A 23,363-nucleotide genomic window follows, 5' to 3' on the forward strand; every position below is an offset into this window, starting at 1 on the left:
AGAGTGACCCTGAATTTACCAGGTTTTTAAGTTCTGTTGTGTTAAAAAAAAAAAAAAAAAAAAAAAGGATCCAATTCTAAGCCTAAAACTTACTGGAAATGTAACCTTAGACTGAGTTTCCTCACCTGTGACAAGACTGGAGAAAGTGCTGAGCTCAGAGGATATTTACGGGGAGTGAAGGAGAGGCCTTTAAGGCCAAGAGTCTGGTAAACACTAACATTTAATCCACTGTGCTCTCCACCCTGTTTCGTCGTCACTTGCCCCTAGTAAGCCCACTACCTTTTGTACCCTATCCATAGTATCCAGGTAATCCACCAGGGACTCTCAGTTTTCAAACTCTAGACAAATACAGACCTCACAGTTAGGTTTTTAACTATGCTTTCATGTGTGTGTTTGTGGATGGTGGGAAGCACTATCTTGAAAGAAAGAAGAAAGAAAGAAAAATGAAAGTTGGATGGCTCCTTTGTTTTGACACACTGTTCAGGTTGATAGAAGCACATTTGATAATGACTCAGCCAGAATTCTCAGAAGTAGTACTTAAAAGGGGGTGGAAAGTTGGGGATGATAGACATGTGTTCACATGGAACCTCTTCTAGTGCCGTGCCGTATGATCACCATTAAAGTTTCAGGATGACTTTATCTTGGCACAATCAACATTTAGCTTTGCCTACCACAATTTTCATAAAATCATGCCACCCAGCTCAATGGACTCCATGCCTGGCTCCCTTATAAATGTGGTGCAGTCTCAAAACCCCAACATCATACTCTGGGCTTTCCTGCTTATGTGATTATATTTTCTGTCTCATGCCTATTTTCCTGAAGGCTGATGTGTTGTGTACAAACTTGTCTGCCTTGTTGAACATTTTACATAGCATTTGCCTACAAAGAATACAGCTTACCCTTTTATCCAAGTAATGGATATGCCTGGCCAAAAAAAAAAAAAAAAATTAGCTTTGCTTTATTACCTGGCTCTACTCTATACATTGTGATTGCCAGCGTGTTTGTGTTCATTCAAGTTAAGTTATTCGAAGTCTGCATCTGTTCCTCTAGTCCTGAGACAGTTCCTAAAATGATTTTATTTCTAAAGATCTTAGCTGTTAATCAGGGACCGAATAGTCCTAAAATGTGGATGAGAGACACACACGGCATCACTGTTCCCCTGTATACGTAAGGTCAGAAGGGCTTCCAAGGTCTCAATTTTGATAAGGCTTAAAAACCTACGTAGATCCCTCTGAGAACAAGAAAATAACATAATCATAAATGGGCTATGGAAGAAAGAAGAGAGACGATGGGAGAGAGTGGCAAAGGAATAAGCAAGTCGGCATTTTAACAGGCAGGAATAAACTGCCTGTGCTGTATCAAACCTCCCAGGCGTTTGATCCCAATAAACTATCTTAATCCTTAGGCCTCTTCTGGCAGCATGCGATAACTGCTCTCCAACCAAATGTATTTAGCATAAACCTCATACTCTGCTGTTTATTTTGCATCTGCTTTTAAAAAGTTAAACCAAAAAAAAAAAAAAATCCAAACTTCTTTGAGAAGACATGAAGGGAAACAGCCCCTTCTGTGCTGTCTAGACGCTGCCTGCAAAAGTCCGTAGTGCTGGCATATCACTGGCCAGAGGACAGTGGGTTTCCTTAATAGAGGCCTTTGAGATGCATCATCTCATCGGAGTACCTTGAAGAGGTTCTAGTGTTGACAACTTTTCCTAGTCTGAGAACACACAGATGGCTTTCTGGTGTGAATATGAGTGAAAAATATCAAGATCACGGTCAACTTGAGGTCAATCTCTACAACACTTGACATTTTAAAAAAAGTTACATTATCGCCAATGTTCTTTGGCAATGGGTTTTTGATCCTACTGCACGAACTGGCTTTGTGGGAGCCTAGGCAGTTTGGATGCTCACCTTACTAGACCTGGATGGAGGTGGGTGGTCCTTGGACTTCCCACAGGGCAGGGAAACTTGATTGCTCTTTGGGCTAACGAGGGAGGGGGACTTGATTGAAGGGGGGAGGGAAATGGGAGGCGGTGGCGGGGAAGAGACAGAAATCTTTAATAAATAAATAAAATTTTTTTTTAAAAAAATTACATTATCTTTGATCAAACCACAGTCAAATTTCTTTTTCTTCTTGGATTTTTTTTTTGTTCAAAGGTCATTGATTTATGTATATCTGATGTTATCAACATTACATACTTGCAAGTTTCTGTCAAATATCTGTCAACCTGTTTAAAAGAAACACTCAAGTTACATCTGGATCATCATATTGCAATAAAGGTCACCTGCCAAATGAGGAAGTCTTTCCATCTAATTAGACAAATGGCTTAGATTATCCAGGTATATTTCAGAAACGTGGTCTTTATGTTTGCGCTTAAACAAGTTTAAAAGTTAAGGTATAAGAAAAGCAGTCAAGGAAACTCTAGCACAAAAGACCAATACAATGAGTAAAGAGATTTTTTAAAAATATTTATTGTGTTATAAGTATCAAGATATTAGTTTATTTCTCTTATGAGAAAGGAACTGTATGTGAGTGTATAATTCAGAGCTTATTACTTCTGAAAAGGAAGAGTGAAAGAGATAAAATAGGAAGGGGGAAGAGACAGCAAGGAAGAAAAAAGGGATATCATTGTTATGGCATTCATTTTTTAGCCCTACCTTCTGAGTAAGCACAACCAATATGGGCACTTATTGGGCTGTGTCTCTTCTGTCCTTTCTTATTGTCTCCTGTTGTCTGGTACTGAGAATGAGTCATTCTTGTTTTCTGTTTTTCAAGTGTGAAATCAGTGCTCATCCTACCCACAGAACACATAAAGGCACATTCCCCCCAAACTACATTAGGATGCCAGGGACATTCAGTTTTCCAGTTTTAGTGACCTCATGTTTCATCCTACCGCCTGCCTGTTATTGTGTTTTCTTGAAAACCCAAGAAACCTTCTGTAAGAGTGCTTGGATGGTGGTGAATGCCTTTAGTCCCTGCACTGGGGAGGCAGAGGTAGGTGGGTCTCTGTGGGTTCAGGGCTAGCCTGGTCTACAAAAGCTAGTTCCAGGAGAAGCTCCAAAGCTACAGGGGGAAAAAAAAAAGTGTTTGGATGTGCTTTGCTGGGTCTCCAAAAACTCAAATTGAGATAAAAGATGAACCAAAGAGCTAGAAAGAGAGTAGGAAATGAAAAGGAAACCAACTATTTTCCATTTTATTCTGTTCCATGAAACCAAGTAACAAACATTTGCTGATGGCTTAACCTGTGCCTTTTCTTACTACGTACCTTCTCTGTGATAAAGAGGAACATGCTATCAAAGAGCCAATATAAAACTTTTTCTGTCTTTGATTCTTTCTCATAACACTCAGGAAAATTATAGCTCAAAAACAGGAGGGGAATGAGATTCAAGAAAAGAAAATGACCATTGTCAATGGAGAGTAGAACATAAACAAACAAACTATAAAAATGTTCTTAATGGCTCTTCCTCCAGTTAAATTGATGTAAAGTCAGATTAGTAATATTTAATACAAATACAGTAGATTTACCTGCAGTAAAATTGGAGTAGATTGGTGCTCATATTTCTATGGTTAAAAATGAATCCTTGTTTACTTCTATATGTGTGCATTAGTATTATTCATCCTTACTGATTTCCTTGAAGAAGATTCTAACACACAAGTTCACAACTTACAAAAGGCAGAGCAGCTATCTATAATCTTAATGGATGTTTTATTCATTTCAAAAGGTGATTGAACGCACTTAAATTGAAATACCAACCAGCCAAGTAGCCCTTTCAGTTTCCAGGCAATCTCATTAAATGACGAAGAGTTCAGTTTTCAGTTAATCTGCTCTTTTATGTTGTCATTTGATAAAGAAATAGAATCATGTTTGTAACTGTCTATTAGAAAGAATGAAAGTTTATAAAGTTGGAAGCACAGTGTAGAAGGCTAAGGTTTAGAGACCCAGGGATAACTCTTCTCCAAATGCTCCCCTTTGTTGTTACTTTCTTTTCTTTCTTTCTTTTTTTTTAAATAAGCAGTATTGAATGATAGTTTTCCAAGGGAAGGTAGACTTCAGAGAAAATGAGATCATTAAAATATAAACAAATCTTAAAAATATATGGTGGGTAAACAGGGCCTTGTACTCTTCCCTTCATTTGGAGAATATCTGAAAAATGGCCACAACTGTATATTAAATTAAATGCAAAGTAAAAATAATACCTTAAGGACAGAGTTGCCTGAAGGCATCTTGCTTTTTCTGTTTTTAGCTGACCTGTTGCCCTAGGAAAACTGAGAGCCCAGAACTGGGACCCCCATCTGAAGGGTTGAAAGATTAGGATAGGTAGCATTCTTGGGCTCAGCTAGGAGAGAACCTAGAAACAGATAATTAGTAACACTGAAAATTTGGCTAGTGAGACATGATTGAAAGGCATATTTTCTTGACAAAGAAAGGATTCAAAGAAGTATTCAAAATAATTGCATATCTACTGTATTTAGGCTTTTTCCCTTTATTTTTATTGAGTATGGATGCGTGTTTTGTCTCAATGTGTCTCTTGTGAATCATGTGTGCAGTGCCCATGGAGGCCAGAAGAATGCATCAGATCCCTGGGAACTGGAGTCACAGATAGTAGTGAGCTGTCAAGTAGTAGGTACTGGGAATCAAACACAGGTCCTCTGGAAAGATACCTAGTGCTCTTAAATACTGTGCCATCTCTCCAGCCCTACTTTTATGTTTTTTTTTTTTTGAAGTCTTTGATGCTGGTTGACATGGCTGTATCCATTGTTTTGGTTCTTCATGAGTCAGTAACAATAGCATATTGTGGTAATATACAATATTTATTAAGATTTATTATGTACCAGGCATATGCTAAGCATTTACATGGATTATTTAATTCAGTCTTTCCAAATACACCTACAAGATAGATATAATGTAATTACAGGCTTGAAACTTTTAGCCCTTAGTGAGCTAATTTTCTAGAGGTGTAGCATCATAATGCAAGCCATGGCATACTGATTCTAGAACTCACTTGCCTACGCACTAAAAACATTTCAGGACTTCTTGAGCCTCACATTGTTCATGTTATACCCCTCAAAGATCTGACTTTGACTTCCTTTGACGGCTTTGTCTTTTGTATACCCTGACTCTTAACACATTCCCCAATATTGTTCTGTTGCCCTGGCTCCTACTCATATGACTTTATCCTACTCTGAGGTTCAGTCTCTTGTTTTACTTGCTGTTTCATCTAGCCCATGCTATTGCTTTAACTTTAGAGTTGCTTCTATATGCCACTCTCTTGATCCTTTGAAATGTATCTTCTACATACTGAACAATGCCCCATGATGAGATCATATACTCAAATCCTAACTCCAGATATGTCTATTTTGACATAGAACCTCCCATAAAAACTATCCAATAATATTAATGGCTTTGTAAGGAGAGGAAGATGTCTGTCTGTCTCTGCCTCTCTCTCTTTCTCATTGCTCATGGGGACAACAAAGGCCATGGGTACACACATCAAAGGGATGGCTATCTACAAATAAGAAAACTGAATTTTTTAGACCTTTAGGTGAGACTTCCACCTTTAAGGCTATGAGAAATTTCTGTTGTTTAAGCCACCTAGAGTATGTTATTTTGTCACAAGAGCTTGAGCAAATGAATGAATAAATACGGCATCCTATCCCTGATGTTTCCTTTCAAATATTCCTCTTCAAGTAGAAAATGGATTCTCTAGAGAAAGCAGTATGTAATTGGAGAGGTTCTAAATTAAGAACTACAAGATTGGACTTCTTATTACTACCTTGCTTTTTGACTATGTGAGCTCAGAGAAGTTGTTTAAGTTCCTTGTGCTTATTTTCTTTTATGTTCATTTATTATTATTATATTTAAATTTTCAAGTGTGTGTGTGTGTGTACATATGTACCTGCATAAGCCAGAAGCATCAGATCCCTGAGCTGGAGTAACAGGCGCTTGTGAGACACTTGCCATGAGTTCTGGGAACTGAATCTGGGTATTCTGCAAGAGGAGTGCAAGCCCTTAGCCTCTGAGAAACTTCTCTCATCCCTTTTTTTTAATTTGTATATAAAATTATGAAAGTGTCATCAATTTTTCAAAAGGAAAGGAAAACGTAGCTAAGATACAAAGATTCGGTATTCGCGTTGGTTGGTACCAGCTGACACATTAGTGATGCTTAAAAGTTACTCCAGGCTGGATATCATGGCATATGCCTTCCACCCTAGAACATGGGAGGCAAAGGCAGGCAGGTTTCTGTGCGATTGAGGCTAGGTTTGTCTACATTATCAGTTTCAGTCTAGCCAGGGCTATATAGTCTGAAAATAAACAATAACCCTATATAAATATTTATACATACATAGTTTCATTATTCATCTTATGAATAATATATGTACATATTATATATGTATATATAGGAATTATATATGTGTATAAAGAAAAGAAACAAAAGTAGTTTCATAAACTCTCTTCTCAGGACCGTCAACAGACCCCTCATCGTGCTTCTGGGTGGCTTTCCACCTCTATTTTTTAAAACATTGATACTTAACTTCTGGCATCTTCCTCACCGCTGTCATCTCAAAAATAAGGCAGCTTCTGCTTGCTGTCTTTTTTATGTCTGTGGCAGAAGTCCTCTTCTTGCCTCTTTTCTTCAAAATAGCCCCTGATCTGGATTGCTGGCTCCTCCACTCACCCTGCAGCCTCCCTGAGGACAGATCTATTAGGCCCTTGTTCAAACATGATTATGTCCTCTATACTCAGGGACATACTGGCCCTTGACCAGAACTTCCCATGGCAGTCTGCCATCCCTCTTTTCTCTTCCATTGACAAGATTCTAAATTCTTATTAGTCATATGTTTTGCTGATGTGCTTTTTATAGTCTTCATGCCATTGAAATTATAAATTTAAGCTTTCATTAGTGTTAAACTTTTGACTAAAATCCTATAACCCCTTTTAATTGTTCCAAGGTTTTCTATATGTCACTATTCCTGTAGGTAAAGTCTTCTGAACACACAAAGGACTTCGTTTGTGCTTTTTGAACACTATTACTATTAATCTCTTTAGCATCCCTAATTTCAGTTGCACTAATTATTTAGAAAAAAATGAATAAATAAATGACTTATCAACCCAATCTCAGTGTAATAGTTTGGTTTTGCTGGATAAAGTACAGATTTTGGATATTTTCAGAGAAAGTTCAAACTCTGGGTAAAAATGTAAGTCTATATGAGAAACAAAGGAGTTACAGTTCTATTTATTTTTTCTCTCTTCATTGAAGCAAAGTAATAACAGGCCATAATGCACTGATTGTTCATCATGTTGAAAAATGCTCAAGAAGGGTTTGCTGAATTATCAAAAGAATGAATGTCAAAAATGGTCTATGATGTATAGTGTGTAGTAAGGTTTAGAGAGTTCACAGGACATTACATTCTGATTCATAACAGCAGCAAAATTACAGTTATGAAGTAGCAATGAAAATAACCTTTTGGTTGGAATTCATCACAATATGAAGAGTTGTATTAAGTGGTCATAGCATTAGTAAGGTTGAGAACCACTGATTTAAAGCAATGGGTAAATTATAAATTTTGAGGACTAGAAGGCCCTTTGCATCAGAGAATGCATTAACATGTATGCTGTGCTAAAGAATGTGCACCTAAGAAGCTGGATAAAGTGGGGTTCAGGGAACCATTACAGACTTGATGGAAGACTCAAAAAGGGATCAAAGAGTAAGTATATTGTACATGTATATGTATGTATGTATGTATATATATATATATTTCAATTGTAGTTAAATAAGAGGGCAGTGAGCGAGTTTATGTGATGGAATAAAATGATTGCTCTGCCAACCTTCAATAAGCTTCTTTCCTGGACTCTCAGAAGAAATTTTGGAATCTTTTTTTTCTGTGATAATAACTGATTGTTTTTTTAAGTAGATATAATTTCAGGACTATGGACTAGGAACTGTACTGAGGGCTCATATCCATATTAGGTCATTTAGTTCTACAACAGAGCTAAGGGGTATGTGGTACATTTGTAGTTTCCCAGAATACTCAAGGTGCCACGGTTGACAGAGAGTAGGCCCTGTATTGAGGGCCAGAATTGGAACTAAGCCTTGCTATTGCCAAACATAGTGCCAAATTTCAATTCACTAAAAAGGACGGTGCCATGTCAACTTCATTATTGAAAGACAATTGGAAATGGTTTCTCTGAATGTGCTTTGACCAGTGGTTTGCAAACAAGTACCATTTCAGTCTTCATTGTCTCTATGTGGGAAACCTACTGTCTGAAAACTTCATTGCAATATTTATCCATAAAATTGTTAACTCTAACATTTCCCCCCAAATATCCTGACTTGATTAAACCAGACTTCTAGACATTTGTTTAAAACGTGCCAGACAGTCTTGTGTTACTAAATGTCAGTGATATGTTTGTTAGTTGGGAATCCACTTCTCGATTATACCTAGTACCTTGAACTGACTTAGCTGTACCATTTAATAATTACTAAATTAATTGTTTTATTGTCTATCATTTGTGGTATAGAATATCCAAGGAGAGAAGGAAATTATTACACAGAGAATAATTACATAATCAAATAATAACATGGAAGAGGCTAATATGAAGAGTCCTCTCTATATCAAACAAAGGTAAAGATCTTTATGTTAGTTTAGGTGGAAGTTTCAAAAACCTAAAAATTGTACATTGCATAATTAAGTCATTGAGTTTTAATGCTTTTATTTATTTATTTATTTATTTATTTATTTTTACAGATGAGAAATCTCAGCGCACCTGTGAATTTCAGCCACGTGTATGCAGTAATCCATCTAGGACACCAACCAACTCCACTGAAACTTAGATCCCATGTGTTGGTCATGGACTTCCAGGCTAGTGCAATGTGACCATCAACATGGCTGGGACGGTATCAGCCAAGTTTCTCTTAAGCTATTTGTGGTTTTGTTCTTTCGTCTTTAAAGTCGATTAAGAACACATAGATGAAAGCAACAGAGCACCTGGCACATCATGGACACTGATGAGTCATTTCTTTACTAAGTCAATTATCTGAGATGATAACTATATAAAAAAGAACTTCATATAATTTACTACTGCCGAGCCTGATTTCATCCCATCCCCAAGATAGTCAACAGTATAACTATCCTACTAATGAAAGCTGAAAGCTCATAATGATACCATCATTTTAAAACTTCATTGAGGTCAGTGATTTAGCTAAATAAAAATTGGGGGGGGGGGTCATGGTGAAAAACAGGGTACAGCATTGACTACCCAGTTGTCAAAGTAAAGTGTGTATCTAGAGTTCCATAGATGTGAGAAAAGTACAACCATATTGAGTAAATGAAGACCTGACAGAGGGAAACTGTAGGATGAAACTCTAAAAAGTAAAACAATCATTCAACTTTCACTATAGAATTCGGTGAGCTTTTTGCTTTTTTTTTTTTTGTTTGTTTAGTTGTTTTTCACTATGGTGGGCAGCTTAGGAAGAAAGATATTAAAAGCTTTCTCTATAAGGTTATGTCTGAATACAATTCCTGAACAACCTCCAAAGTTTCTTGACTTATGGAAAACACTTAAAGATAGCAAACATTTTTAAAAATATAGCATCCAGGAATCTTTTTTCAGAAAACAGTGCTTCTGACATCTTACCTTCTGGAACATGACTTTTCCACCTCCTTTTCCATTCTAGCAATCTAAACACAAAGTCTTCAGGTAGAGTGAAGATAATCCATCTCATAAATATGCCTCTTGGGTCATTCCGTAATTAGTAAGTGTCAGAACAGTCTCTAGAACATGTATGTGGTTCTAGCATCCTTGACTCTTAATAAAAGAAGGCTTATTTAGCTGTGTGCAAGATCTTTTACCAAATTTAAGAAAATAAAATTGCATCATAACACAGGGGTTTTGGGAAGAACATTTTATTGCTAAGCATATCCTTGAACGAAAAAAGCAAATGGGAAATAAAAGTGAAAAGGATAAAGAAAAAGCAGGAACATCACAACATCATGAAAGAAATTCCTTGAGGGTCTGCGAGGAAAACAATGAAAGCTCACATACAGAATGCACAAGTTCCCGTAAAATTGTCCAAATAGAAACTTACACGAAAAGGAATAAACAGATGAGTTTTTACTCAGACTTTTAAAAAAATGTAAAGAAAGAAAGCAGGAGATCATTTCACAAGACCTCAAGACTCCAAGAACAGCAATCCATCACAAACACCGAGATATAATCAACTTCATAGAGGCTGGGCCATTGATCTATAATCGTGCTTTGATATCCTTTTAAAGTTCTGTCTTTTTAATGACAACAAAAATGAGAACTCTTAACACATTGAAATCTCAGATAAGGAGGAACATCTCTTTCCATACACATCAGTAAAGGCTACCATTGTTTTAGACTGTGCCTTCTGCCCCGTGTCTTTAAGATTTTTTTTTCAAAGTCAAATATTCATGCAACTTACAAAGACCAGCAAGAGTAGATTTCTAAATCTAGACGGCTGATTGGTTTTCATCTGTACAAAAGAAATCGTATTTATGTCTGCCCCTCCAGAGGACACACTTCACCTTTATGCGAATATGTGTCTTGTTTTATCTTCTTGCTGTTTGAATGGCTATGGCCACAAAACCAGTTTACTGTTACGCTGTACATTGTTTCCTCTTTATAAAAAGGAGACAGGATGGGATACAAAGCAAACAAACAGAGAGAAAGGAAATAACAGTTCTGAAAGCGGTATGTACATACGTGACTAAGGAATTATACCAGCAAAAATGTAGTAAAATATGTAAACAAAATCTGAGAAGTTTTTGTTGTTGTTGTTTAAATTCTCTTTGACACAGTTAACTGTGACAAAACTAAAACTCACACTTTCTTCACATTTTAAGGTTCGCTTTTTTGTTGTTTTGTCATTTTTTTTCTTTTAAAATAACATTCTCATTCCACTTCAAGACTTGAACAGATTTCTGTGTCAGTCATCCCGTCAAACATACCATGATAAATATATCTGTATATATATTTATTTATATATATTATACTATTAAATTCCTTTTGTGTGTCACAGCAGCTTTATTCATTTATTTATCTGTTTTTAGAAAAGATGGGTGAAGGGCGACATGAAGGAGATGGAAAGAGATTTATTCACATCAGGCTACAAAATCAAACCGCTATGGAAACCATTATCACGTTGGGGGTGGGGAAAAGACTGACTTTCACACTTGGCCATGACATGGCTTGTTGTGAGCATTTGTGGTTGTGTTACAAGTTGGGAACTCCCCTGCAGTCTGTTGAAACAGACCTTAGTATTGTCTTTTCTTTATCTGCATGCATTTCGACCAATCACGGATCCAGTCCACCCCCTGCCCTTCCCTTGGAAAGGCTCTGCTTCCATTTGTGGGGCTTCTCTCTGCCCTTTCACACAATTTGGGTCGATGGACAGGGACAGTATTTGTTAAGTGAAACCAATAGCTCTGATAAAACCGGCCCCAAACCCGTCTGTTCGAGGTTTGAGTGGCAAACATTGAACTTAGATCTTGGGGACCCACTTTTCAAATAGATCATCATCCACCCCATAGGTTCATCAAAGCATTAGGAAACAAACAACAGATTCTAGAGATACTACAACCTGCTACGTGGAGTGAATGCCATGGTAGCTTTTGAGTTCATATGGCAAGAGTCTCATACATTTTGTTTTCTGAGTATTTTTTTTCTCTTCATATGTGCAGTCATTGTCAAAAAAATAAGTGAAAACCCAAAAGCCATTTTCCCCTCAGATCTTGAAAAGTTACACTCACATTAGCCAGAACCAGATAAAGATTATTTCTGGGTTTTTTGTATTATTTTCTTTTTGATTTTTTTAAAGCATTTTTCTTTTCTCATTTTTTTTGTTATTTTTTTACATAATTAAACAAACAAACAAAAAATAACCCAACATTGTTACAGTCAAGATTCACAAACATCATTACAGACTCACTTGCAGTTATGGAACAAGTAAGTCATATTGTCCTCTACCCCTGTCAAAAGGTCCTGGAGAGAAGGAAGCATCCAAAGTCGCATGGAGTCATGGGCTTGCTCCAGGGCGCTAAGCGTGTGCTTTATAATACAGCAGGGCAGAGAGAACTTTCTGTCTCCGAGCCATGGCTGCAACCTCGCAGCATGGCTGAACTTTACAGAGAGATACACCATCGTATGTGTCCTTTTAAAAAATGGCTTTCCCCACCATAGTCGTGGTGTACCCCGTCTCACAGAACACATCCGACAAGTTAAGTCTCATTGTCAAAGTACTCAGGTGTGTGTATATGAATCTGTTTTAAATTCACATACGAATAGGCGTTATGTTTACACATAATACTCCTTGTCTTTGTTTTTCTGTTTCTTATGGCCGCTCTTGGAGCTGGCTTGCTTCTCCTTCATGAGCGTGCCGTTGCTCTGGGCCGAGTTGCTGATGTAGTTCCTCGTCTCGTCCACTTGATAGGACCCCTCGTCCCTGTTCCTGTACTTGTACATGGCGTACAGGAGGATCAAGATGCAGAGGGCGGCAGCAGCCACAATGCCGACGACCATCCCTGTTGTACTGCTGGACTCCCGGATCACCTCTGAGGCCCCCGGAACCCGTCTGATTCCTGGCTCCGTGGGGTTTGCTGTGGGCACATTACGGAACATGGGGGAAGTGATTAGTGGGTTCTTCAGTTTGGTGCTGTCTAGCTCATAGGCAGTGGGCAACGGAAGCAAGACTATATCAGGCTGGGGTTTGAGATCACGGTTATTCATTTTGCCAGCTGGCAATTTGGGCACCATCCCAGACGAGGAGGACGCTGTGAAGCGGATCAGCTCAGGGGACAAAGATGTGGTTGTAGTTCTACTAGTTTCCGAGACTTTGTTAGGTCTAAAGTCCTTGGATTCCCACTTGGGCGCATGTGCTTTGTAGCCACCTTCGAAGATTGAAGTGGAAAGACTCTTATCTGTTACCAAGGAGAAGGTGGTGTAAAAATCTTCATCATCAGTAGGGGGCAGGTTAGAGTCAAAGGTTTCCCCTGAGCCATACCCAGATATCACCAAGCCATCATCATCACAACCATCGCTGCCTTGGTCCGACAAGCAAGGTAACCCCGCCTCAGAGGTCATGGACAGGGAATCTTTGGTGGTCTCAATAATGGTGAGGAGGGGGCGGAAGGTAGGGGGGAGTGTAATGGAGGGTACACGTGTAGCAATAGGAGGGGTAGCTAAAGGGTCTTCTACAAGAAGAGGAATAACTAATTCACCTCCTGGGATTGAAAAGAAAAAAAGACATAATTAGTACAGGATAAACACAGTTCATCGTCACTCTAATGAGGGCAGGGCAGAGGCTATGCCTCGGAAATGGCTATGAGGTGACCTGACTCTCCATAACTGGTACTTTTGACTATCGCCTTGTTCTTTCAGGCTGACACAGAACCAATTATACGCCTCTGCACACCCAAAATTTGGAACCGTGGAAATAAGTGTCTTAGATTTTTAAAGATACTCTCAAGTGATTTATGGTGACAAAATTCAAACATGCTGGTTCTAGGATCTGCTGGTGAGATGACTTTTAGTTAATCACGTTCTTAGATGTACTACCAAGACTTCATGTATGGTTGTATATACATACACAGTGAGCTTTATTTATGGATGTATCAACCAACATGCATGTACCATTTCTCTATGGCTTCGTAGTTACTTTCCTGAGAGAGGATGGCTAGTGTTTGAGCATCTGCTAACAAATATGTCCGTTGTTGAAGTACCCTCCTCCATCAGTGACAAAGCCAGGCTGGGATTTGCAGCAGGTTTAATACTGCACAGTCCAGGGACGTTTCAGAGAGTCAAACCTTCAAGTTGACACTTTACCAAGATTCTTCCTATCAAGATCCATTCCTAGAACTCTTCCACTCAGCATCCCTCACCACGCATCTTTAAACACCAGCCAGGTTTCAGAAACACGACATTTGTGCCACCCAGGTATGTTAAAAAGAAGGCCTGGCAGCAAACACAGTAAAAACCTTTGACTGCCTTCCTCCCTAGCCAGTAATTGTGTTACCCAGAAAGAGACAGGTCAGGGAGATGCTCGTGTGAGTTCCGAGAATCATTCAGAAGGGGAAGGACGACAGAAAGTGGCATGACTATTTCTCACCTAAACAGTGTTATTTTTTCAAGGGGAAGAAGTAAAACAAGCATCTTCCCAAGAGCTTCAAGATGTCTGTGGTCTGGGGTCTCAACTTGAGTTTCTAGTCTAACGCTCAGAGTTTGAACTGATGGAGCAAAATGATCTTTGCAGGGTTTTCAGAGCCCCAGGTTTCCTTTGCTAGACTAGTATGCCTATTTTTTTTCTTTTTAACATTGTGAACATATATAATTCATATACCTTGTGACTTAGTTAATACATAATTTACACACTTTTGCTAGTTTTTATAAATGGGATTTGGAGCACAATTCCCTAAAGGAAAGATAGCCCTAAAATCTAATCCTGCACGAACTATTTTTCTTATATTCCTAGTGGTGGGGAGAGGGGAGTGTGCGCTACATTCAAGGTGATCTCGGAAGGGGGGAGTGTTTAAATGGAGGCTCACAGCCGAAGGAAAGAAGGGCAACTTTACTTTCCAGATGTTTTTTTCCCTCTCTTCCTGTGTGTGTGTGTATGTGTGTGTGTGTGTGTGTGTGCGCGCGCGCGCCTGCGTGCATGTGTGTGTGTGTGCCTGCGTGCATGTGTGTGTGTGTGTGTGTGTGTGTGTGTGTGTGTATGAATGAGGGCACAAATATGCCAAAGCCTGTGTGTTTTAGAAACGTTTGTGGATTTCTGTATTTTTGAGGCAGAATTTGTTTTTGTTTTGTTTTGTTTGTTGTTGTTGGCTGCTGTGTGTACTCTAGGCTAGCAGGTCCTCAAGCTTCCAGGTGACTCCCCTGTCCCATCTCCACTTGTTGCAGTGCACAGATGACAATGTAAGACACCAGCTGTGTGGGTTCTGGGGTCAGACTTGTGAACCAAGTGCTCCTACCTGCTGCCCTATGGCTAGACTTCGGCTCCGTGTAATCTGGGTTAACTAGAACAAAGGTTCAATGTGTAGCTTCATTACCAACATAAAATCAGAGTTGTTTGTTCCTTGAGGTCAGATCAAAAATATACCTCTTAAGCAAGGTAGGAAATTGGATTGAGGAGGAAGAACATCTGACTTGTTGGGAAGTAATTCACTTAAATCATAAATGCAAACGCCTGCCCTTCTGGGAATCAAGGTCTCCATCTTCATCCTTCCCAGAGGGCATTCATTTGTCCTTTGACAGAACCACCTGTAGCACCCACCTGAAGACTTAAATTTGACTTGTTTGTTTTCTCTTCAACCCTTGCTAAAGCTTCACGGTGTTGTTTAAAATTTACAAAACCTGTTCACCTTCCAGTTGAATCAATCTATTCTCCTTTGCTATCCTCTTCTCATCCAACAGCCCAGCAAGCACTGCTGATTTCAAAACAAAGTCAAACTTCACCTTTTCCCAATGGTACAGACAGAGGGTTCTAAGGCTTGCTAATGGAGAGTCTCTAATAGGCTGCTGAGTTCCAAAGTGAAGTGAGAGCAATTAGTTTTTACAACAAAATGATGGGTATTGTATCCCAAGTAAGATGCATCTTTCAAAATCATCCAACTTTCCTTTTTTGCAATGCTTGTGTTACTAACCCTGATTGAGGTGATAAGACATTAGAAAGGATGCCCTCTGCCAGGAAAAATTGAAGCCAAAATATTCTGATTTCTACTCGCTTCAAATCATAGAAGCTTTTTCAATCTTCTCACTTGGCCTTGCCAGGAACTGGAAGACTGCCTGGAGTCTGAAATCAAGCTGCTTGCATGGGAGGCCCATTATTACAAGTGGGAATTAGAACAGGAAAAAAACTTTCAGGTAACTGTGGACATGAGAACTACCTGGAGTATACACAAGTTGGGTGTATAATTGAGTTTATATATTCCATTACTTACTTAATTTTTTTTATCTAATGTATGTGAGTATGCATGTGTGATTGTATGTATAGCATATTCATGTATATGGAAGTGTATGTACAATGTCTTCTACAACTGTCTGCCTTATTTCTCTGAGGTAGATCCTATTCCTGAAACTGGAGCTCATTGGTCCCCTACTAGGATGGCAACCAGCAAGCCCCAGGGACCATCCTGTCTCAGCTCCCCACAGTGCTGAGGTTAGAGGCACACACGGGACCTTTTCCAGCTTGTTGGTATCTGAAGTTGGCTCCGCAAAAACTGTGAGCCCTGGCCCAACTCCCTAGCTCTGCAATCAATTTTCATATGAAATGTTGTCTTGAGGAATTAAAATAAATACAGTATATAGTTAGCTCTCTGTATTTATGAACTCCGCAGTCAAGGATTCGAATGACTGCAGATAGGAAATGCACCCTTTCCCCCCAAACTGTCTGCACGGAACGTGTACAGAATAAATAGTATCCCAATCATTTCTACAGAATATACATTGTATTTGCTATTAGGACTAATCCAGATAAGATTTAAAGAACAAGAAAGCTATATACAGATTTGTTGCAAATTATGCCTCTTGTTTTGTTTTGAAGATTGGCTCTACATATGTTTCCTAAGCTGCTCTCAAACTTCCCCGGCTCAAGCAAAAGAGCCTCTGCCTTCCAAGCAGCCAGGAAACTAGTCACAAACTAACAGACCTGGCTGACCGTGTTGTTTTGTGTAAGGGGCTGTCTTTGTTTCCTTCCCTGTTGCTGTGATAAAATACTCCCACAGGAGCAGTTTAGAGGAGGGATTTGTTTCAGCTCAGAGTTCAAGGTTGCAGCCCACCATCCATGGAGGCACGTGCTAGCCACGTGGCAGCAGGCAAAAAACATTTGGTTCACAAGGCTGACCCCACAACAGGCAGGAGCTTCAGGGCACTGGTCACATTGCATCCGTAATCAGTAAAAATGGATGCTTGCGTTCAGTTTACTTTCTTCTTTTTACACAGTCCATGCTCCTGCCCCAGGGAATGATGATATCCACTGGGGACCAGTCTTTCTATCTCAACTAACCCAATCAAAATAATTGCTTACAAGTATGCCCAGAAGCCTGTCTGCCAGGGACATTACCACACACAGACGTTGGTGTCAGAGAGGTGATCGGAACCAACCCTCCATGTCAACTGATCCAAGGTGATAGTGTTAGGAGGGACACAATAGCTAACAACATGCCATTCCGTCCCAAAGTCTCTATAATTATAAACCTGTGTCTAAGCTTAGAAAAGTGTTCACACAATCAAGGAGTCTAAAACTAACAGACGGAGTGACATGAAACCTGGAATATATTAAAATCCTAATTTTCTCTGCTGTTTCTGGAAATTTCCTTTGGTTGAGAATAAGAACTATCTGTTTTCTTTAATGCTAGCATCTTAAAATCAGGAACATACACTTTTTTTTTTTTTTTTTGACAAGGCTGTGCTTTTCCTTAAACTAGAGAGCTCACTGGGGATATAAAAGGTCTATTTTAGCCCTGAAGGCTGCCCTGCTTTTTTGCTCTATGAGTGTATTTATAGATATATAATTCATGCCTCTAGGGCTGATATCTAGCAAAGGGTCTGTCTGCCATTGCAAAAGACAGTGTATTAAAAATTCAGTAGAGCTCTTCTGAACTGTGAGGATGTTGTTGGTGATGGTGCATGTAGTGGGTCACCAAAAAATAATAAAAATAAAATAACAGCATCAAGTTTCAGCATGGCTCCAGCCTTTGCCTCTCTGGAGACAGCTGTCTCTGAGAGGTCAGAGAAATACAAAAACAATGATTCTAAGCAGGGAACCTAGAGAGGACTCTGTGCTCCAATTAAGGGAGTTCTGTTATGTCCATTTGGATTCTTTTCTTTATCTCTGATTTGCATTATTCTAATTCACTGGCTCCATAAAGACACTCGTTTACATATCTGGAGTCATAGGAGTGAGTCCTTCCACACGCAGAGATGCTGAAGCTTTTAACCATTAAATGGCTCTATATTGATGACCTACAGAAAAAAAAAGTACCTGGCAAAACATAGCCAGTAATTGGTGGGAAAAAATAATAATAAAATGCAAATGTCTCACTGGAGATAACTTATATGTAACTTTATATCTAACATGATGTAATTCTTTAAGTAAACTAGCCCCTAAAAACATTGCAAATGGTTCATCTGGAAATATTTTAATTCTGAAAGGTTACCAAATCTTTCTTCTTCTTTTTTACTTTTACATATGTACTGCTGCTTGATTTATGTGCAGTAAACTAGAGAATGCCAGGTGAAGTTTTCATTTGCTTATTACTTAAGAGCTTTTGTTTTGAAGTCAGTCTGCCTAGACTCCTTCTAATACTGGAATCACTCTCATGAGCCACATGACTTGGGTAAGTTTTTTTCCACTCCAAGGAAAATGGAAATAATAACAGAGCCAATTACAAGCCACCACACATTGAATGTTTACTATAGTGACTTCTGCTACTCAGAATGGCTTTTTACTAGTTTTATTAATATTCCAATCACTGATGAGTTCATCTGTCAGTTTTAGTGCAGTGCTTTCATATTCAGAGACATAACTACACAGGGCTCTAGAGATAATTTTAAATGTAGACATTGTGGAAAGATTCATCATTCAAATACAAGTTCAAAGATCTCGTATTTGAAAATAAATGATTAGCCTATAATAAAATGCATGGCTTCTTCAGACAACAGAAGAGCTTTTTAATACAATTAGGTATATTAACACCCCTTTTGGGAATCTGGTTTATAAACCAGTACAAAATCATTTGAACAGAGGTGAAGGGAGCCTGAGCCCATTCACGGAAGTTGCCAGGCTAAAAACATGTCTTATTCACCACCCGGTTTGATATTTCTTATAACAATTTCAGATAACATTGATACCTAGAACTAAAGTTAAAACAAATCACTTGTTCATTACAGAGGTTTCATGGTGCTTCTCTCAAGCCCTGTGCTTCTGGCGTGCGGTTGTTACACCTAGTCCAACAACCTCAAGGTCGAGGCATTTTCTCAATCCATAGTTACACAATGGTGGTACTTACCCAGATCCTTTCTAAATAAGTGCTGAAATATGAAAACCATCCTGAGTGTTCTTGAAACAATCATAAGCTCCCTAGGAAGCTTACCTGTTTAAATCCTTCAGGATGGGGAGGAGGGGAAGAAAGGAGACAAAGGAGAGGACAGGAAAAGAGAGGGGAGGAGGGAAGGGAAGAAAGGAAGGGGAAATGCTTGTGCCTTTTCTCTGTGTATGCGTGATGCAGTGTGCTTTTGCCAGAAGTTGGTTGTATACTTTAGAAGGCATCAATATCATAGCGCAACACTATAAACACCTGGGATTCTTGATGTCTTTATTCTGAGTAAAATTGATTTTGTAGCCTGTGGTGAAGATGATAGCGTAATCCTGGAGAACCACTCTAGCATAGTCACTTGAGAGTACCTTATTTCCCCTTCGCTGAAAGAAAATTAGATAAAGGGCTGATTTCCCTGAATATTGTCTAAGGAATTAAATTTAGGATAAAATTACCACTAGTAATATTTGGAACTAACTCAAATTAATTTTTTTTTGATCTGGTGTACAGACCTCCCATGTGCTGTAGCCAATTTTAATACCCCACTTTAGAATAACCAGTCCTGTAAAGACTTTAAAGTTAGCAGTTAAAACTAAGTTCAAGCAAAGACTAGGTTTCTTGACTTTGAGAATGACTAGGCATCTATCTTCTTAACTGAAAGTAGAATTCCTATTGATTATTGAATGCGATTCAGCACAAATCAGAACAGTGAAAATTAAGCAAAAAAAAGCACAAGTAAAACAAAACACTTGATATCGTTCTCAAAATAATATAGTACAAAATAAAATCAAGCCAAAACAAGTCAAGCAGAAGGATAGCAAATAATACCAAAGCATTCACAATAAAAGAGCACAAAGCAAAGGAAAATAATACAATAGAAGCTGTTCTGGCTAAGAGAGAAAGAGAAAAGGAGAAAGAGGGAAAGAGGGAGAGAATGTTTCAACATAGGCAAAATAATTGAAATTACAACAGAAAAGCATACCGTATTAATTTATAGTCAACTTACATCAACAAATTGCCCGCATGTTTTTTGGCATGAAAGAAAAATTTACAAAAGAAAGTTGTGTAAGAATGCTCTTGGACAAACAGAATTGCCACATTCTCGTGACTTGCTTTTTTGTTGTTGTTGTCATTCCTTAAAAAACTTTTGAGCAAAATGTCTAATTTTTCAAATATAATAATTTACAACAGAGAGTGATACAGGGAGGCAACAACACATACATTCACACCACAGAACATGAAAAGAAAAAAATCTGCACTTCAACAATTTTTACGTTGGGGGATTTAGGAGGGCATCGATGTTAAATTTAAAATAACTCTGATCACTATGATTGAAAGTGAAAAAAACTGTTTTTATAATTTGCCTCTTAAAAAAAATCTATGCATCTATAGGGTTTTTGAATGAATTTCTTCGTTGTAAGTTTTCGAATATATATTTAGCTTCTTATTGTCGTTTTGACAAATTTTAGATTTTTCATTAATTTGGGGGAATGGATGACATCACATAAATTGTAACAATGCTAAAGAAAGGGGGGGTATGGGAAGGGAGGATGCGGAAAGGGGGAGGGTCGCATCTACGAGTGTACTACACAGGAGATGACGATGATAGGAGTAAATGTGTAAGTGAGTCGCCATGTCCATGTAAGGGCGGCACGGAGTGATCTAGCTGCATTAGAGCTTCTGGCTGTAAGGAAGGGATGGGCAATATACAAAAACAAATGAGCCTACACATGCCCATCTATGGAAATCAAGAACAGAACTCTAACACTGACAATCTCACACACCCTAAGCTGCAACTTCTTCAACATGCAATTACTCCAAGATCATTACAGTTTCATCGTTAAGATTTTTTTCAAATCATAAAAACACTTAAACTTTTTTTTCGCTCCTACTCAAAATAGACAAAGTACATGAAGTAATATTACTAATAAGATCAAAAGATTAAAAGCAAAATTAAGGAGATTTGAGTTATGCATTCCAGTAGAACAACTTCACCGGCAGCCACACAGCCCCATCTACAGCTGGGCAATGAGAGACACACCGAGACCGTGAGAGGGAATGCCGAAGCAGAGAGCCCATGTCCCGGGCTGCTAACAACTCCGCTATACAGAAATGGCGTGTTCCAAATGACATCATCCACTTTCCACAAGCCACCCATAATCTGTACTACTGCCCATGAGACTGGCTTATCTGAGAGATGTGGATGTGGGGTTCTGCGGCTGAAGTTGTTCCAAGTTAAAGAAAGGGTGGGGGAAAAAACTGCAGAAAACAATTTACAACTTTTCTCATTATTTTAGATAAAATCAAGTCTAAAGATAAGATCTAGCAATTAAAAAGAAATACATTGATATATATAGAGATATATAATACAAAACATTTAATTTTCAAACAAGAAGGGGGAAAATAACAAAAAAAAACCTTTTTTTTTTTTTAAAGAAATGAACAACCAGATGCACACATTGAGAAGGTACAGACAGAGCAGTCAGGGGACACAGCATCGTACTCATGGTGTTTCTTGCTGGTTTTTATTTGCTTGTTTTAGATTTGGATAATTGATTCCCCTTTTTGCGACAGCCAAAATTGAAATTAAGTTCAAATTATTTTTGAAAGTTGCATTTTGGTTTTGTTTCTCTAAAAAATAAAATAAAAAGGGCGTGCAGTCTGGATGTACATCCTAAGCAGACATTTAAAAGAGAAGGTGGATATTGTCTATCACCCCTGAATGGTCGGGATGCAAATCAAGTTAACATGCTTAAAGTAAGTTGCATTTAGGGGAAAATAGAAAAACAGAACAAAGATCTGGGTTAGGTAGAGAGATCAGCAAGACAAAACCAATTTGGGGTGGGATAAAGGAACTGAGTTTCATTTCATGCTTTTCCAGTAGGGGTGAAACACATCACAGGACTTCCTAATGTCAAGTGTAGTATGTGTGTGTAGTGTGTGTGTGTAGTGTGTGTGTGTGTGTGTGTGTGTGTGTGTGTGGTGAAGCCTGTAGTGACAGGAATTACAATAAAATATAGCAGTTCCCAAACTGTGCTTCTGGGGACTTGCCTGAGAAGGTATGCTTGATAAGGTATACCACAGTGACAGTAGACAACATTGTTTCATGAATCTTCTGTGTTCTTGCTCATTTTCTTTTCTTTTTAAACTGACAGAGTGTATGGATTACAATAGAATGTTAAAATAACCCTAGTGAGTGGAAGAATAACTGATGTTACTTTTAGTGATAATATCAAAGCTTCTGCATCATCAGCATCAGTGTCTATAAAGAGCAATGATCAGGATGCATTGTGCATGAGGGAGATGGTGTCAGTCTTACAGAGACTAACTCAAGAGATCTACATTAAGAAAAGTAGACAAGAGCACGTGAATGTCTTATATGTGTGTGCATGTGTATTTGTGTGGTGTATGTAGAAGCATTGAGAAAAAGGACATAAAGAGACTTTTAGAAATGGCTTCATCCCCTACTGGAACAGATTACTAAAGTTATAATCATCATTATATCCCTGTGAGAACTTTAATGTTCAACCAAGGACTGGGAAACCCGGGTAGACAAACCCCAAAGGCAAGACACTTGAGAGAGCTTGGTTCTGATAGCCAATTCCAACCACTTCAAAGAACCCCTCTGGGTGACTTTGACAAATCAAATGAATTTTGAAAATGAGGCCAACTTCTGCCCCCTAGGAGACGCCCCTTTTATTATTTTATTTTAAACAGAATTGTAGTAATGTGTCCCCATGGGTCAGTCCGTACCAAGAGTTTTAGTCTCTGGTTTAATAATGTCAATCACTGTTTTCAGAACTTCACAAAGGGCAGCTCGAATGTTTTAATGTGGAAGGAAGACAATTCCAATATTACAATAAAAGAAAAACCCTTGTTGTTGTTTGGCTGAGCTTTTATTACGAAAGTTTTAACAGTGAATTTTCCTTGATGAGAAGATTTTGGAAGTGCTAAGGTGACTGGTTATAAGAACATCGAGTGACTTTCATAAAAATTCCTTGGTAAGATTCACAGAGACTACTTTGGGTTTTACATGTAACTACTGAAAGCAGGAAACGAAGCTTGTGTAAGTGAAAAGGCTCAAGGATAAGATCAAGTCTGAGGGCTCAGATTTCAGGATAATGGGTGGCACTTTCAGGAATCGATGAAAAATTTGAGTTCCCTAAGGTTCCTGTAGAGTAACTTACCTATTTCAAAATTGCCTGTTTCAAAACTATTACAAGTAGGACACCACTTAGTTTCCAGAAATCACTGGTTTGGACAATTCAACATGCTAAAATTTCAGGTTGCTACTTTGCAAAATTATATAT

At 38.5% G+C, this 23,363-nt stretch overlaps 1 protein-coding gene across 11 annotated transcripts in view; it reads right to left on the minus strand.

The window, feature by feature from the left end:
* Positions 1-12,316: 12,316 nt before the first annotated feature.
* The window catches only part of Nrxn3 (neurexin 3), a 1,514,195-nt gene continuing 1,503,148 nt past the window's right edge, over positions 12,317-23,363 (minus strand). For 7 of the 11 annotated variants that reach the window (XM_050152457.1, XM_050152456.1, XM_050152459.1 and 4 more), the window contains one exon: positions 12,317-12,618. In XM_050152457.1, the coding sequence (XP_050008414.1) occupies positions 12,317-12,618 (302 nt within the window). Of the gene's footprint in view, positions 13,243-23,363 lie in introns of all 11 variants that reach the window. The other 4 variants (XM_050152455.1, XM_050152454.1, XM_050152461.1 and 1 more) reach the window with 2 other exon arrangements.

Source organism: Alexandromys fortis, unplaced genomic scaffold (genome assembly GCF_014885135.2).
Source record: "Alexandromys fortis isolate MF-2015 unplaced genomic scaffold, M_Fortis_MF-2015_v1.1 scaffold_47, whole genome shotgun sequence".
NCBI classification, from domain to species: Eukaryota; Metazoa; Chordata; class Mammalia; order Rodentia; family Cricetidae; genus Alexandromys; species Alexandromys fortis.